This window comes from Sceloporus undulatus, chromosome 5 (genome assembly GCF_019175285.1).
Source record: "Sceloporus undulatus isolate JIND9_A2432 ecotype Alabama chromosome 5, SceUnd_v1.1, whole genome shotgun sequence".
Classification (NCBI taxonomy): domain Eukaryota; kingdom Metazoa; phylum Chordata; class Lepidosauria; order Squamata; family Phrynosomatidae; genus Sceloporus; species Sceloporus undulatus.
Genome location: NC_056526.1, coordinates 63994048 through 64010510, shown reverse-complemented (window position 1 = coordinate 64010510; position 16463 = coordinate 63994048). Strand labels below are relative to the sequence as shown.

The following is a 16463-nucleotide window of genomic DNA, read 5'->3' as shown; positions in this document are numbered from 1 at the left end:
CTTTCTAGCAAATGCTTTTTTGATGTAAAATAGGCCTCTCCCAATTATATTTAAATAATGAATTGAACCACCTGTGGTCTGTCACTTGGGGGATTGCCACATGTGGCTTATGTACATCAGTGTCCCTTGTCTAAGACAGTGATCATTTCCAGCCCATTCATCTGGGATCATGCACAATATAGAAAATAAAATAACATGGTGAAGCTGGAATCTTGTTTACACCATATATACAGTGTATGCAAATAGGCAAAATTAACATTCTGAAATTACAGATACATTCTAGCTGCCAGTTGAAATTTCCCCCTCATCTGAGTATATCTGAATCGTGTAAAGAGCTGAAATACAAGTAGAAACCATCCAGTTTTCAGATTTAATTTGTAAATAACTTTTTCCTCACTCTGAAACCGCATGAAAAATGTGAAGAGAGAGATCCAAAAACTATATTCCATCTGTGACTTGGTTTGCTCTTTGTTGAAATGGTCACTGTTATAAGGCAGACTTCATGTCCTGAATTTCAAGAGAAAGGTAAACATGTCCTGGTTTTAGATGTTTCTACAAATCTATGTTAAAGTTTATGAATACTGGATTTCACAGGGGGGAGGGGTAATTTAAAAAATCATATGTGGAATACTTTAAGAAATCTAACAACATAACTATATATACATACATTTTCCCATGTATAGATAAATGCACTGTGTGTCCAGCAACAAATACACGGCGCTGGATATCTGATTCTCTACAAATCCACGCAGCTATGTGAGAACTACTTCCGCATGTTACAATCCATTATTACTGACACATGCTTAAATATAACAGCAATGAGTGTAGGGCAAATTGAGTGGATCTTTCCCATATGATCATTAACCATGAGTCCTAAAGACAATAATGAAACAGTATTAATATTACACACACTTCCTCATGATTGCTCAGGATGTCATACCTAATGTCATAAAAATAAATTTGAGTAACAAAACATTTAATACTCTTTTCTAAGAATTTTACAGGTGGATGATGATCACAATATTGTAATATTTTCTAAACAGTACAAAACAATATCAAAGTTTACCTGGTTTTCTTATGACTGTTCTTTTTGCTAGCAGTTTCCTTTTCATTTTTTTCCTTTTCTACTTTGTCTTTTTTCTCTTTCTTTGATTGTGTAGGGGGCACAAACTGCTGGGTAACCTGCTGCGCAACGAGCTGAGAGACAGGTCGAGGTTTCCTGTGTATACACATATATGAAAGCTTAAATTTTGAAGTATTTAACTGCATTCATTTCTCTAAATATACAGTTAGCAGTACATCCAACTCAACACCAAACCATGATTATATTTTTGTGTACATACACTTCATTTTCTAAAGAATGCTAAGATTCTGAAGCCAGGAAGGTCCCCTAATGTCTACAGGTGTAAGAAGGTGTAAATGTAGAAGACCAAAGTGTGTTAGTCAAGCAAGATCAAAATGGAATGATGGCAGAAGTTTCAAGGAAAAACCTGGACAAGTAATGTCCCAGCATTCTCCTAAGGGATATTTAACTTACGAAGCTCAGAGGACTGTAACAATGAAAAAGTATTAACTATCAAATCAACAAAGTTCTTGTGTAGTAATCGTGTACTTATGCAAATGCCTGTTGAGAGGAGTAAAGCAATCCTGACCCGAGATCTTCTGGCTTCAAGAGAGATTAGGATATGGGGGAAGCAATATCCCACTAGTAGAAACAAGCTCTACGAGCTATGAAGCATGCATTCAGTCCAGTGCTCCAACTCTGTCCACTACTGCTAGTGTTTCCATTAGCAGAAGTACATGTTAATACCCCAGCACACAATATGGACAGAGGTTTTGGAGATAGTTTTGAATATTCTGAACCTAAGGTTACTGTCTCCAGAGGGGAACAGATTGGGCTCCTTAACTATGCCAACAACCCAGTTCTTCTCCCAATGAGAGAGGGCATTTAAAATTTTAAAACTTTACCAGGCAAAAAAGCTAGCAAAACTTCCCACACACCTTCTGTCTTGACCAGTGTGAGCCAAGATCTGTTGTTTCACTCTTTACCAGCCTCACTTAATATCGTACTGCTGCTTTGTCTTCAGTTAACTGAAGGGGCAGCCTGCACCAGCCCCTTTTCGCGGTGGACTGGGGCCAGGGCAACCTCAGCAGTAGCCCTGCAGCCCCAATCTACCATTTTTCCAGGGCAAAAAGAAGCGGCAAAATGCCCCAGCACTGGCCTGGAAAAGAGGTGCCCTTGCGCCTTAGGCACGAACAGCACCCCAATGCTAAAGAGGAGAAACCTCTGCATCGTTGGCGTGGCTGTTTGGTTGCCACACCAACCATGCGTGGGCCCAAAAGGAGTCTGTTTCGGAGCTCCTTTCCGTGCCTCCACTAAGCCACCATAAGCGGCCTGGGGCAGCACAGACACATCACACTGGGACACGGTGCATGCATGACATCATCGTTACGTGTGCCATGTGGACCAGGCTGCATAACAATGGCGCTCCCTACACATACTAGGGTTAGGGACCATGCGGTTGGTGCATGGTCCCTAACCCTAGTATAGCCAGGAGTACTCCGCATTTCCACAAATGTACATTGATTTAGAAGTCACCTGAACTCAGCAAAATTACTTCTCAGTGAAGAGACATAGGATTTCATTATCAGGCTGTAATCCTGTACACTATTTCTAAGTAGACATGCTTAAGACTGCATTATATATCTCTAATATCTCAGAATAAAACTTACTTAGACTTATTACAGACCCCAAAAATAAATGGAACCAAACTACATATTGGTTAAATCAGAATGTAATACTTTCTAGGAAAAAAAAACTGAAAGATTTTCCAGAAAATGTTCAATATCCAATATTGAATCAATATTGGATATTGATTTAGCATATATGACTTATCTACAGCATACATCATGTTAATTTTGAATGATATATAAATAAATCAGGGTATCTCTATTACCTCAAAGCAATCAATCTGAAATATGTGATGAGGAAAAGATCAATAAAAGAGTGCAGTACTATATGTAACCAATCAAAATTAAGTCATACTATGTTTAAAGGAACACACTCTCAGAACAACTGGGAAGAATCTACTAGATCACACAAAAGTTAGACTAGTAACTACTTTCCAAAGAGCATATTCAGTTATGACTCCCACGCTTTGGAACAACCTTCCAGAAGAGATCAGACTGATTCCAACCTTAGATGCCTTCAAGAAGGCACTAAAAACACATCTCTTCCGGCAAGCATATCCCCCTGATCTTCTATAAAGATCTGAAGAAACTTCACCTCAGGAAAAATAAGATAACCTTACTGCAGGATGCAATGTGGTTTTAATATTGTATTGTTACATTTTGATATTACATGGTTTTAAATTGCTTTTAAATTGTAATTTTAGACATTTTGTTGTTGAAATACTGTTGTAATCCCACTTTGATCCGTCGGGAGGCGGAAAATAGAAATAAAACTTATTATTATACTCCCAGGTAAATGGATTTAGCATTGCAGTCCTCGTTTGCAAGCCTGCATGTAATAACTGATATCTCCTCAAACACAGCAGGCTTCATACAATGGGACATTCTTGAGATGGACTGCACTGTTACTGTATTTTTGTAAATAAATAAAATTTATCTAGATATTTATTAATTTATTTTGATATATATAGTTTAGGGTGAATACCTATGGAGACCCCAAGAAACATTTTACATGTCCCTAACTCCATTCAGGCAGCAGATCACCATTTCTGTTGAATTGGAAATGACGTTCTAGTAACTTATGGCTGCTATTTCTGACACTTTTTGGCTGTTTATTATTTATTTATTTATTTATTTTATATCCCTCTCTTTTCCCAGGAATGTGACTCAGAGCGGCTTCGCAGCATTAAAAAAAACTGTACAATTTAAAACATTTTTTAAAAGTATATTAAAAAGAATTTTTAAACTAGTCCAACATCCCAGCCTGTCTTTATAGGAATTCCTTAAACACCTGTGTGAACCGGTAGGTCTTTGCCTGCCAGCAGAAGGCCATCAAGGAGGGACCCATTCTGATCTCCCTGAGCAGGGAGTTCCAGAGTCTAGGGATAGCCACTGAGAAGGCCTTCTCTCACGTCCCCACCAACCATGTTTGTGATGGTGTTGGGACGAGGATCTCAGAGCCTGGGTTGGTTTATACTAGGAGAAATGGTCTGCCAAATAGTGTGGACCTGAGCCATGTAAGGCTTTGTAGGTAATAACCAGCATCTTGAATTGTGTCCAGAAACAAACTGGCAGCCAATAAAGCGGTTTCAGCAGGGGCATTGTATGATCTCTGTAGTCTGCCCCTGTTAACAGCCTGGCAGCAGCTCTTTGAACCAACTGAATTTTCCGAACACTTTTCAAAGGCAGCCCCATGTAGAGCCCATTACAGAAGTCCAAACTACTGGGGGTGGGGGATGGAATACCCATTAAACACTCCCTGGAGGCATTTTTTGTTGAAAACTGTGGTATATGGGCAATAATTATTTTTGAATTTGAGAGCTGGGAGAGGAGGTTGGTGTTAATGTCTGAAGATATGACAACAAAGTAGCATATAAGAGAAGAAAAAAGATGGAACTGAAGGCTGATGACACAGTTATTTTAGAATGTTTAAATATCAGTACACAAGGTTAATCTGAAGAGTAAATTACAATGCTGAAATTGTCCACTCTAAGTAGTAGTGTATTCATTCATTGTATTGCTAACTAATACAGTCGGTCCTTCTTATACACAGATTTTTTATACACGGATTCAAGCATCCATAGTTTGAAAACGTTAAAAAAAAGTATAAATTTCAAATATCAAACCTCGATCTTCCAATTTTTATAAGGGACACCATTTTGCTATGTCATTATATTTAATGGGACTTGAGCATCCACAGATTTTTTTATTCACGGGAGATCTTGGAACCAAACCCCAGCATATAACAAGGGTCCACTCTACTATGAATTACCGTATATACTCAACTATAAGTCAACCTTATGTATAAGTCAAGGGCAAATTTCAGGGTGAAAATTATGGATTTTGATATAACCCGTGGATAAGTAGAGGGCAAAATTTAGGGGCATATAACAAAGCATCTAAAGGATGAAGCAAAGCAAAACAATGTCAAAGAAGTTACAAAATATCAGCAGAAATAATTCTTTGTGCTCACTCTTAAGGCTAAATGTATGAGAAAGTGGCAGGGGTGGCAGTGTTTCCAGGACAGATTATACCCCTTTCACCAGGGGATGAAAGACTCCTCCCTCCATAACTGTCATCTTCCAGCCTATGAGGGAGTGACCAGGCAGGCCCAGCTCCATCAGGGCTAGCCTGGAAGAAGGGACTCCTCCCTCCATAACTGTCACCTTCCGGCCTATAAGGGAGTTGACCAAGCAGGCCCAGCTCCATCAGGGCTAGCCTGGAAGAAGAGACTCCTCCCTCCATAACTGCCATCTTCTGGCCTGCGAGGGAGTTGACCAGGCAGACCCAGCTCCACCAGGGCTAGCCTGAAGAAGAAGAGCCCTCCCTCCAGTCCATCTGCCTTGGTCCAGGCCTCAGAGGGAGAGAAGAATGCTGGACCTGATCCCCTCCCCCCCACCATTCCCTTCTCCTTTTGTGTCGTGTCTTTTTAGATTGTAAGCCTGGGGGCAGGGAACCGTCTATTATACCTCTGTTGTAAGCCGCCCGGATTCCCAGTGATTGGTGTGGCATATAAATAAATCCTTATTATTATTATTATTATTATTATTATTCTTTACTACTACTACTATGGTTCCTTCTTTTAAATAAGAGTTCAGATACAGCACTTAAATTGACCCATGGATAAGTCAACTCAGGTTTTTTGGGTCAATTCTTTGACCTAAATTTCTAGACTTATACAGGAGTATATACAGCATATATGTTTCCATGCCAAATTTTGTAGTGGAAATGTTTCCATATTGTTACACTCAAAGGGAAATTCTGTGAAAACTAAAGCAATTACTAAAACAAAACAAAAAAACACGAGATACATTGGTCAAAATATTTTTAAGAAACAAACCAAAACCAAGTAGTTTAGCCAGATTCTATATTTATGACTCTTAAAAAAAGTTCAAGATTATTCTAACTTAAAGGTGCACATACCTCATTGTACAGTGTAATAGTTCAGTTATGTCATTATCATTTATGAAGAATGCTTCAATCCTAAGCATATGGGCAAGCATGTTTGGAAAACCAGAGTATCATTGCAATCCTAGCCCATTAATAATTTGCCTCAACAGCACACTATTGGTACACCTGATCTTGAATAATTATGCACTGCATCAACAGTTGTCACAATTGGGTTGAGCCTGCCATGATTCCATCATTATATGCTACCATGACTCTGTCCTGACTGATATGCTACATGCCATATCTGTGCTGTGTGACTTAATATGGCTATACTGTGATATCAAAAGGCTTTTGTATGCATTGCAATGGGAGTGCTTAGTAATATGTCTCTGGCATTTCATTGATGTGTTTGCTTGCTTATATTTGAATGTTGTATGAGGGGGTATCGTAAAGTTTTAATTATCACCTTTAAAAAAATTGACAGAACATTTGTTTCGATTTGTAGTTGTTAACTTATCTCTACGTAGTGACCATCCAGATTTACACATTTTCCCAATGTTTCTTGAGCTTCCAAATGCCTGATATTGTAGAAGTCTGCAGATTGCACCTTACATGGGGGTATCATAAAGTAATAATTATTACCCAGAAATTATTATGGTATATTGATGAAATTTTGTCAGTGTCATCATTGGTCCCTAAGTGCATGATGTTGAGAAAATCAGCTCATTGTGTTCTTTAGTTCTATGTCTATGGCTAAAAAATGGCTAAATAAATCAGTCCTAGACCAAATCAAGCCTGAACTCTCCCTAGAAGCCAAGATGACCAAACTGAGACTGTTATACTTCAGACCTATCATGATAAAGTCATAATTCACTATAAAAAGCAACACAGTGAGCCCATGGTATCTGTGAAGATTTGGTTCCAGGACCCAGCATTCAGCATCGATGGATGCTTAAGTCACATTATACAATGGTATAATAAAATGTTGTCCCTTAAATGACAAAATCATGGTTTGCTTTTGAGATTTAAAAAAATATTTTCAAGATGGTTGAATCCGTGATGGCAGAATCCATGGACCTGGAGGACTGACTGTATTGTTTGCTAAGGCAGAAGGCATTGGAAAAGAGGAAAAACAAAATACAGATTGATAGATTCAATAAAACCCTAAGTCTTCAAGACGTGATGATAGGATATGATGATAGGAAGGTCTCCCATTCATAGGGGCGCCATAAGTCCAAATCAACTTGATGGCAGTTAACAACAATGGTGTTCACAACTGTTTACAGCTAGGATGAAAAAGTATGGGAGACTAGGGGGCCGCATTGTTCCCCAGGAAACCTTGGAGAGTCTGATCCCCAAATATGCCCACTTCTAAAAAAAACAATCAAAAAGATTTTTTTTTCCTCTAAGCATAAGTTGCATTTTCACCATGTTTATATGTCTTCTTGGGCCATTTTAGGTCATTTTTTAACAACAGCAAGTGAGAGGAAGTCTCTTTCTGTTTCAAAAATGGCTTCTCTGGGGCCTAAATTAGACAATCCCCCATGTCATGGAGATGTCCTTCATGCCCACTAAACAACATTTTGGAACAAAAAATATTCAAAATGTTTTTTGACCCTGAGTTGCCCAGGGGACCTCCAAAGGTGATGGAAATGCCCTGCAAACTCCTTAAGGGACATTTTGGAGTGAAAAAAAAGTTGGCAAATTTTTTTCTGACAGAAAATGACTCCTGGGGGTCTTGGAGACTGCATACTACCCATAAACTGCACATTGCTCATCTCTGGTCTGCAGGATTGTAAAGTGAATTGCAAGTAATTAGATATTATTAGTAATCACAGGCATCTGAGAATATGTCCACTAGTCACTATTCATGAAACCTGATTATATTTGGAGGTATGGGGGAAATACTTAGCTGCTGCTCTATAATGCCCAACAGTACAGACACTGGAATACTTCTTACCTGGCAGTGGATACATTTTAAACCACATCCCTGCATGTATAAGCACTAGATTTTCATGATAATAATAACTAGCTAAATCAGCCAGATATCCAACTTTGACATTTCCAAAATACATACTAATGACATTTACATACATTACCACAGAGGCCCTTGTTTAAAGCTCTTTGGAAAAAAAGAAACCTCATCCACAGAAAAGCAGCTGGCATACTTTCTGTATATTAGGTAGGTTTAGCACTTCTGTCATCAGTAATAAGACCACAGCTTGCAAAAATTTAATAGTAGTTTTATTTCTTGCTATATTATTCAGTAAGCTTGCCTAAATTTATTATCAAATTATTTATGACACGAAGCACTATTTTATACTTCATTACCTTATAAAAGTACAGCTGCATGGCCTTGGTCAAAAACAAAAGTACAGTAGTGATATTTATAGGAAGCACACCAGAAGAAATGAGATTCAAACTTGTGACTTCCTCTGCCTCACTCAGGGAATATTGCCCTAGGACAGACTGACAGACACACAGAGACACACAGAATAGGCCGGGTAAGTTTAATTGCCAACAAATCTTTTGGTTTCTCTTAACATAAATTAAATGAAAAAGAAGAGACTATCCTGACATGAAAGCACAGAATGGCAAAATATGGTTATTTAAAGGGGGGGGAGAGACCTGCTCTAAATTACTTGTAGAACTCCAAAGATGTCAACTGTGGAAACAGTTGTATTATCAAATTAAAATAATGTAACTACTGAAGTTTGACATGATTTCATGATTTCATAAAGAGAAAAGATTACAGTTCTGTTTATTTTCTAGTGTACCTTTGTTGTGACATCCAAAATATACTTCCCCTATCAATAATGAATACTCAGAAAATGTAGTTCTTATATTTCATAATTCTTATATTTCAGATGCCTTGCTATTTTAGTTCTGAAGACTTTGTAAGTCTTGTTAAGGAATACAGTAGTACAAACAGAAAAATCTGTGCACTTCAAAAACTATGTTCTGTAAATATGTAGCTCTTTTTCTCCAAATTAAAATAACTATATGGAGATGGAAGGAGCAGGGGAAGATGGCTTATGCAGTGCTATGATACCGAGTGAAAAATTATCTGCAGACATACCCTCTTAAGTTCTGTGCTCTGGGGAAAGAAATAAAGGTTTTGACTGATTTATCGTGGATGTCCCAAAGCCTTGCCAAACAAATTTGGGGAAAATAACACAAGGTACCAAATATGTTTTTTTAGCACTAAAATCAGAATTGTTCAGGCCACTGTATTCCCAATTACCATATACAGATGCAAGAGCTGGACAGTGAAGGAAGCAGACAGAAAGAAAATCAACTCATCTGAAATGTTGTTCTGGAGAAGAGTACTTAGGATACCATGGACAGCCAAGAAAAAAAACAAATGGGTTCTTGAACAGATCAGATCAGGGCTCTCCTTGGAAGCAAAGATGATAAAGTTGAGACTATCATACTTTGGCCACATAATGAGAAGGCACGGATCATTTGAAAAAACAATAATATTGGGAAAGGTAGAAGAAAGAGAGGAAGACCATACACCATATGGATAGACTTGATCAGGGGGGTTACGGACAAGGGCTTGCAGGATCTGGGCAAGGCAGTGGAGGATAGGGATTCTTGGAAATGTTTCATCCACAGGGTTACCACGAGTCAGAACCGACTCAAGGGCAGCTAACAACAACAAAGAACATATAGAGAGTAACTAATAATAATATAATGAACTAAAATTACACAAACCAAAAAAAGAAAGTAACTATCGTATATACTTGTGTACAAGTTGACCTCATGTATAAGTCGAGGGAAGGTTTTAGGTCAAAATCATGGATTTTGATATGACCTGTGAATAAGTCGAGGGTGAAACTTAAGGGGCTATAACAAAGGCTGCAGAGGGGGAAACACAATTTCCTTTCCCTCCTTCTCTTTCTCCGGACCTCTCCCAACACCTAACACCACTTCCCTGCTGCTGGAGGAGAGGTTTGAAAATCAGATTGGGTAGAGAAAGAAGTGGAGTTAAATCAGGCTTTATAATCCGATTGGGGTGGGAAAGAAGTGGAGTTAAATCGAGTGTTTGTTGATGGGGGAGAAGGCTTTAAAATTGGATTAGGGAGGGAAAGAAGTGGAGTTAAATCAGGTGTTTGATAGAAGGCTTTAAAACCAGATTGGAAAAGGAATGACCTCTTTCACACACATGCATACACATACACACACATATTCCCCTACCTGGGCAACTCAAGGCACGAGGCACAAAGAGTAGGGCATTGGGACAGTGTTTCTTTCAAGACTTTTCTAAGTAGTATTGCCAAAATGATGCATATATATATCGATCCAGGATTTTAGGGTCAATTTTTCGGCATACATTTCTCAATTTATTGTCAAGTATATACGGTATTATATCATCATATACAGAAATTAGCAGTGTTTTGAAAAATAGACTTTACTAACAAGCAGTACTTACTATACCAGTACCTGACTAAATTGCTAAAGTTATAAATGGAAAATAAAAATGACAAAATGACAGACCATCAGAGCACATTGGGGGTATGATGTTTAATCCTCTGGCTGCTCCTTTTGCTCTGTCTGCTTGAGGCCTATCACACCACAGTCCTGTATTCTGGATTAAACACAACTTCACTTCTTCCACTTCTTCAGGTGTCAAGCGGTTGTAGTGGAAAAATAAACCAACTTCACAGATAATTGTTGCAATCGCAACAACTTCAAATCTTGTATCCTGGACTACTTCACTTCCTCAAGTGTCAAGTTTGAATAAATCTTTATAACATATATCCTTTTGTAATGTCAATAGGAAGTTGTATGAGCTTCCATGAAGAACAATAATATGCACTGAAAAACTGTATTATACAACTATCTTCGGAGTTCTGAAGTACTGTAGTTTTAAAAATATATTCCTCAGTAAAGATAACAGGTAACTTTTTTTCTATTATTTTCCATAATGCATTCCAGGCTTCAAGACTCATTCATGGGTAGAAGTATGTTCTACATGTTCAGATGTGTCAGGTTTGAGAATAAACCAATCTAAAACCTCATTCATAACAAAAAACTTAAGTAAGGAAGAGAACATGGAATTGAGCAAGATCTCTGGATTTAAAGACTAAATGTTTAGGAATTGTCATAACAAACAGAAATATAGATCTATTTCAAAATAAGTATAACAAGCTTTGGAATGAGATAAAAAGAGACTTGGCTTCCTGGTCGAAAGTGCATCTTTCTTTTTCTGGGAGGATTGCTACTATTAAAATGAGCATCATTCCATGCTTTTTATACTTGTTTCAAAACATTCCAGTCGTATCAGATATGAAATTCTTTACAATCTCGCAAAAGGAACTTTCTAAGTTTCTATGGGAGTGAAAGCACACCAGGGTAAAGTGGAAGATCTTAACAGAGGAGTGTGATACAGGAGGATGCGCTCTTCCCAATCTTAAACTGTATTATTTTGCCTCATGTCTATATTGGTTGGAAAAAATGGTTTAAATTGGATGATGACAGGCTATTATCTTTAGAATGTAATGATTTAAGATTTGGTATACATGCCTATCTTTGGTACAACAAATTAAAGGAAAATAGAGATTTTGAACATCATTTTATTAGAAAGTCTTTGTTGATGATCTGGAACAAAGTTAAGATACTTTTTTATAGTCAGATGCCTCAATGGGTCTTGCCGCAAGAAGCGTTTTACAAAAGTTCTAAAGATAAAAATATGACTTGGCTTAGATATAAAGATTTAGTCCTGTGGAAAAATAATAAAACTGTCTCATTAAAAACGAGAGAACGGTTGCAAATGGAAAATATTAGACTGGTATTGTTATTTTAAAATTGTGGAAAGATTTAGATCAGATTATAACAATATGGGGATTACCAAGGAATTAAATGAACTGGACAAAATTAGAGAATGTAAAGAGAAATGACATCTCTCAAAATATAGATATGGATTTATGGGAAAGATCATAGAAAGATACAAAAAAAATTACTTTATGTCAAAATCATAAGGAGAACTACATAAAGATGCTGTTTCGATGGCATATGACTCCTGTTAAAATTAATAAATTATTTAAAACGGTGAGTAAAAAGTACTGGAAATGTGACAAATATGATGGCAATTATTTCCATATTTGGTAGAAATGTACTAAAGCTATGGAATTTTGGGGGAGCATACAAAAATTAATGACAAATATTTTACACATTGACATCCCAATGGATCCGCATTTGTTTCTGTTAAATATGACCTGTTCTTTGGAGGGTAATAAGGCAAAGGAAGCGTCTCATTTAATTTTGTATATGATTACTTTGGCTAGAATTCTCTATGCCCAACATTGGAAAAGTCCACAGATACCAACAGAAGAGAAATGGTTGGTTAAGATTAGAGAGGCTAAAAGCCTATGTATTATCTGTATGTTGTTTATGATTATGTATGCATTTTTTGTACAATAAAATTTAAAAAATCAATTATGGATCCATCTCATAGTGCTTCTATCTACTCCATATTTGGTCTGTTTGGTAACCAAAATATCATGGGGTACCTTATCAAATGCTTTGTTGAAATCCAGATGAATGGCATCCACATCATTTTGATGATCTACTAAACTAGTGGCCCAATCAGAAAAAGATATAAGGTTAATTTGCCTCCTTGTGTTTGCGGTGCAGCCACATTGGCTTTTTCAGTAGTTTCTCATTTTTCCTCTTAAATGAATGAATGAATGAGATTTTATTTATATACTGCCATTCCTTCGATCACGGCGGTTTACAAGATAATAATGAAATACAATACAGCACAAAACAAAATTACAGATAAAAATTAAACCACGAAAATCCCCCATATTAAACCGTATAATAAAGTACATCATTAAAAATCCATCATTCATACCTAATAATTAAAACCAGTTAAAATCAATAAACAATCTAAAAAAGCAACACGCAATACACAGGAGATGACAGTCAGGACATGTGGGGGAAGGCTTGGCGGAATAAGTGAGTCTTGAGGTTTTTCTTAAATGACTCCAGGGAGGGGGCCGAGCGGAGCTCATCAGGGACAGAGTTCCAAGACTGCAGGGCCACCGCAGAGAAAGCCCTTTGCACAGTCCCTACGTATCTCATCTTTGGAACTCTCAAAAGTTTTTTCCCACCTGACCTGAGAGTGCGGGGCGGATTGTATGGGGAGAGGCGGTCCTCCAAGTAATCTGGGCCCAAGCCATTTAGGGTTTTATAGGTAACAACCAACACCTTGTATTGAGACCGGAAGCAGATTGGCAGCCAATGCAGATCTTTCAATATAGGTGTTATGTGGCTGGCCCTGGAACTACCAGTGTCCAGCCTTGCAGCCATATTTTGAACCAACTGCAGCTTCCGAGTTTGGTACAAATTCTTAAATGGAATTGTGATTGTGCTTTTAGCACTTCTTCTTCATAAATTCACACCCTTGCTGTTTCCTTTAGCATCTCTAGGCATGGGATTCCACCTAGTAATTCCCTGAGTTTGATAAAATCAGCATTCCTGAAATCCAGGATCAATGTTTAGACTATATTCTTCTTTGGCCTGTCCCACAATCATGAATTCATGGTCACTTCCTCCTCAAGTGTGAACTGCTTTAATTTCAGTGACCAGCTCCTCCCTAATGTTTAGGATCAAGTCCAGGATTGCTGATGCCCTTCTTCCTTCCTCTACCTTTGAATGACAAAATTGTATGCAAGACAAATCAGGAAATTGTGGGAGAGCATATGCTTACCAGAGTTAATCTCCCAGAGGATTATCAAGATAACTGAAGTCCCCGAATAACTACTAATGTTTGCATCCTGGAGATTTCTGAGGTTTGTTTGATAACAGACCAAGAAGCATTATTGTCTTGACGATGAGGGAAGATTGGAAGCAAGGCCAATTGATGATAAACAAGCAAACACACAAACAAAGCCAGCAGGTACTGGGAATCAAAGAGATTAACATGTTGAAAGCATGCCTGATTGGGATGAGAAAACTAGACATAATGGAAGGCATTCTGAGTCATGACTGGACCAAAGTTATCCAAAGCCTGTAATTAGCCTCTGTATCACTACATCATCATCATCATCATCATCATCATCATCATCATCATCTTTATTTCTTATCCACCTCTCCCCATGGATCTGGATTGAGGCAGGGCACAACAACAGACTAACAAATACACAACATCAGTTAAAAATACTGTATAATCTCATTGTATGATCTCTCACTGTATTATTTCTTCAGAAGTATGGCAAGGGATAAGAGGTTTAGATTCCAGCTGTTGCCCACTTTTCTTTCCATTCAAAATCATGTTGGTAGATACAGTAAATATACCAAAGCTAAGTTCTGTTTTGCAATTGTTATCCCGTGTTTCCCAATTATCTCCCACCTCTACTAAGTCACCAAACATTTTCTGTTGCTGACCCCTGTGGACAGTTACAGTTTCAAATTTTCTTTTGCATGTTGTCCCTCCCCTTCAATAATCGCTCCACTCACATGGCTAGTGACTGCATAGACCAGGGGTTCCCAACCTTTTTGACTCGCAGGGCCCTTACTTCTATGGAGAAGCCCCTAAGAGGCCTACCCTATGTCTAACAAGGTTATGGTGTTTAGGTGTATATATAAGAATATATTCTTATTCTTTAATTTCACTCGGTTTTTATTTCTTTCATTTGCCTGGAGCAGGCAGAGAGCATCTGGGAAGTGCACACGGGGCCCTAAGGGCTCTAAGGGCTCCTCGGAGCACAGGTTGGGATTCTCTGTGTGGAAGTATTATTCCCGCAGCAGGACTTAAGCCCTTCTGCACAATTAAACTATGGAGTAGGCAATTTTTTTGTGATTGCCAATGACATTGCTTCTATTGCTATGTAGTCTTGATTACATCCAATCCCTATCTCTAGAAAGCTATAGTGGTTATAGCTGCAGATGCCAGTTGCTGTTCTCCTGACAGCTGTACCACAGTAATTTATAACAGGAAAGCTACTGTGCTCTCTTTCTAGTTTCCAGTTTTGCACTGTGTATGGAGAATATCTACTAAGACTAAGTCATGTGTCTGTTCGGCTGCTGCTGAGCATCTGGTGCTTTTTCACACATTGCTAATATGGGCATCATCATCACATTGTGCTTTGATTCGTGGTGGTGTAACCAGGACAGTGTGTATCTGTCTGTCATTGCTGTTGTCAGTGCTTGTTTCTATGGATACTGTTGTACTCTTGACTTTGCTGCATGCTGATAAAGGGATCACACCTATATTATACCAGCTCCAGTGCTCAAGTAGCACTTTCCTATCCTAGTGGGACAAAAAGGATCACCCTACTCATTATTTTTTTAACATGTTAACCTAGCACTTTTAAAGGGGAAGCATTTTTTCTTCTTCTAACAGACTCACACAATCTTAGATCTGGGGGGACCATAAGGGCCATCTAGTCAATCTTCTGCCATGCAGGAATACATAAATAAACATTTGTGAGAGACAACTATCCAGCCTTTGTTTAAAGATTTCCAAAGAAGGAAAAGCCACCACCCTATAAGGCAGTATGTTTAACCGTCAAACAGCTCTTACAGTAAAAACTTTTCTTGTCATTACCTCTCAATCTTCCCTGAGCTAATCATATCCAGATACCTTAGTTGTTCCTCATATGGGTTGCTTTCCAGACCTTTTATCATCTTGGTCACCCTTCTCTGGACACATTCCAGCTTGTTAACATCCTTGAATAGTGATTTCCAGAACTGGTAACAATATTCCACGTGAGGTCTCACCAAAGTAAAATAGAGTGGCATTACTACTTCCTTTAATTTGGATATTATACTCCTGTTAATGCAGTTTAGAACATCTTTTTAGAATGTCTTTTTTGACAGCCACATCACAATACTGACTCATGTTTAGCGTGTGGTCTACTAAGATCCCGAGACTAGTGCTTGCAAGCCAGGTATCACCTATCCTTTATTTGTACATTTCATTTTTTTCCCCTGCCTAAATATAGTACCTTACTACTACTACTACTACTACTACTATATCCCACTTTTTCCCAAAATTGAGACACAAAGCAGCTAACAAATTAAAAGAACAATAAAATTAAAAACATCCAAAAGTGAGCATTAAAATAGAATTAGTACACTATTAAAACACATCACTTAAAAGAATAAGATGCAATTTAAAAAATAAAAGTACTTAAAAACAAGACATATTAAAACAAATAAGAAAATTAAAACCATTTAAAACAATAAAATTAAACCTATATAAACCTATATAATACAGACCCTTTAAAAACTTCAAAATGAGCACTTCACAGCATTCAAAGCCCAGTCTCAAGCATATGTAAAGGCCTGGTGGCACATAAAAAAAAGTTTTATCTTGCTGCCAGAAGGGCAGCAAGTCCAGGACCATCCTGACCTCTCTGGGGAGGGAGTTC

General features: G+C 37.9%; 1 protein-coding gene across 3 annotated transcripts in view; it reads right to left on the bottom strand.

The window, feature by feature from the left end:
• Positions 1-16463, bottom strand: part of YAF2 (YY1 associated factor 2) — a 37209-nt gene that overhangs the window by 8140 nt on the left and 12606 nt on the right. For all 3 annotated transcript variants that reach the window (XM_042468287.1, XM_042468288.1, XM_042468289.1), the window contains exon 3: positions 1067-1219. In XM_042468287.1, the coding sequence (XP_042324221.1) occupies positions 1067-1219 (153 nt within the window). The remainder of the gene's footprint in view (positions 1-1066; positions 1220-16463) is intronic.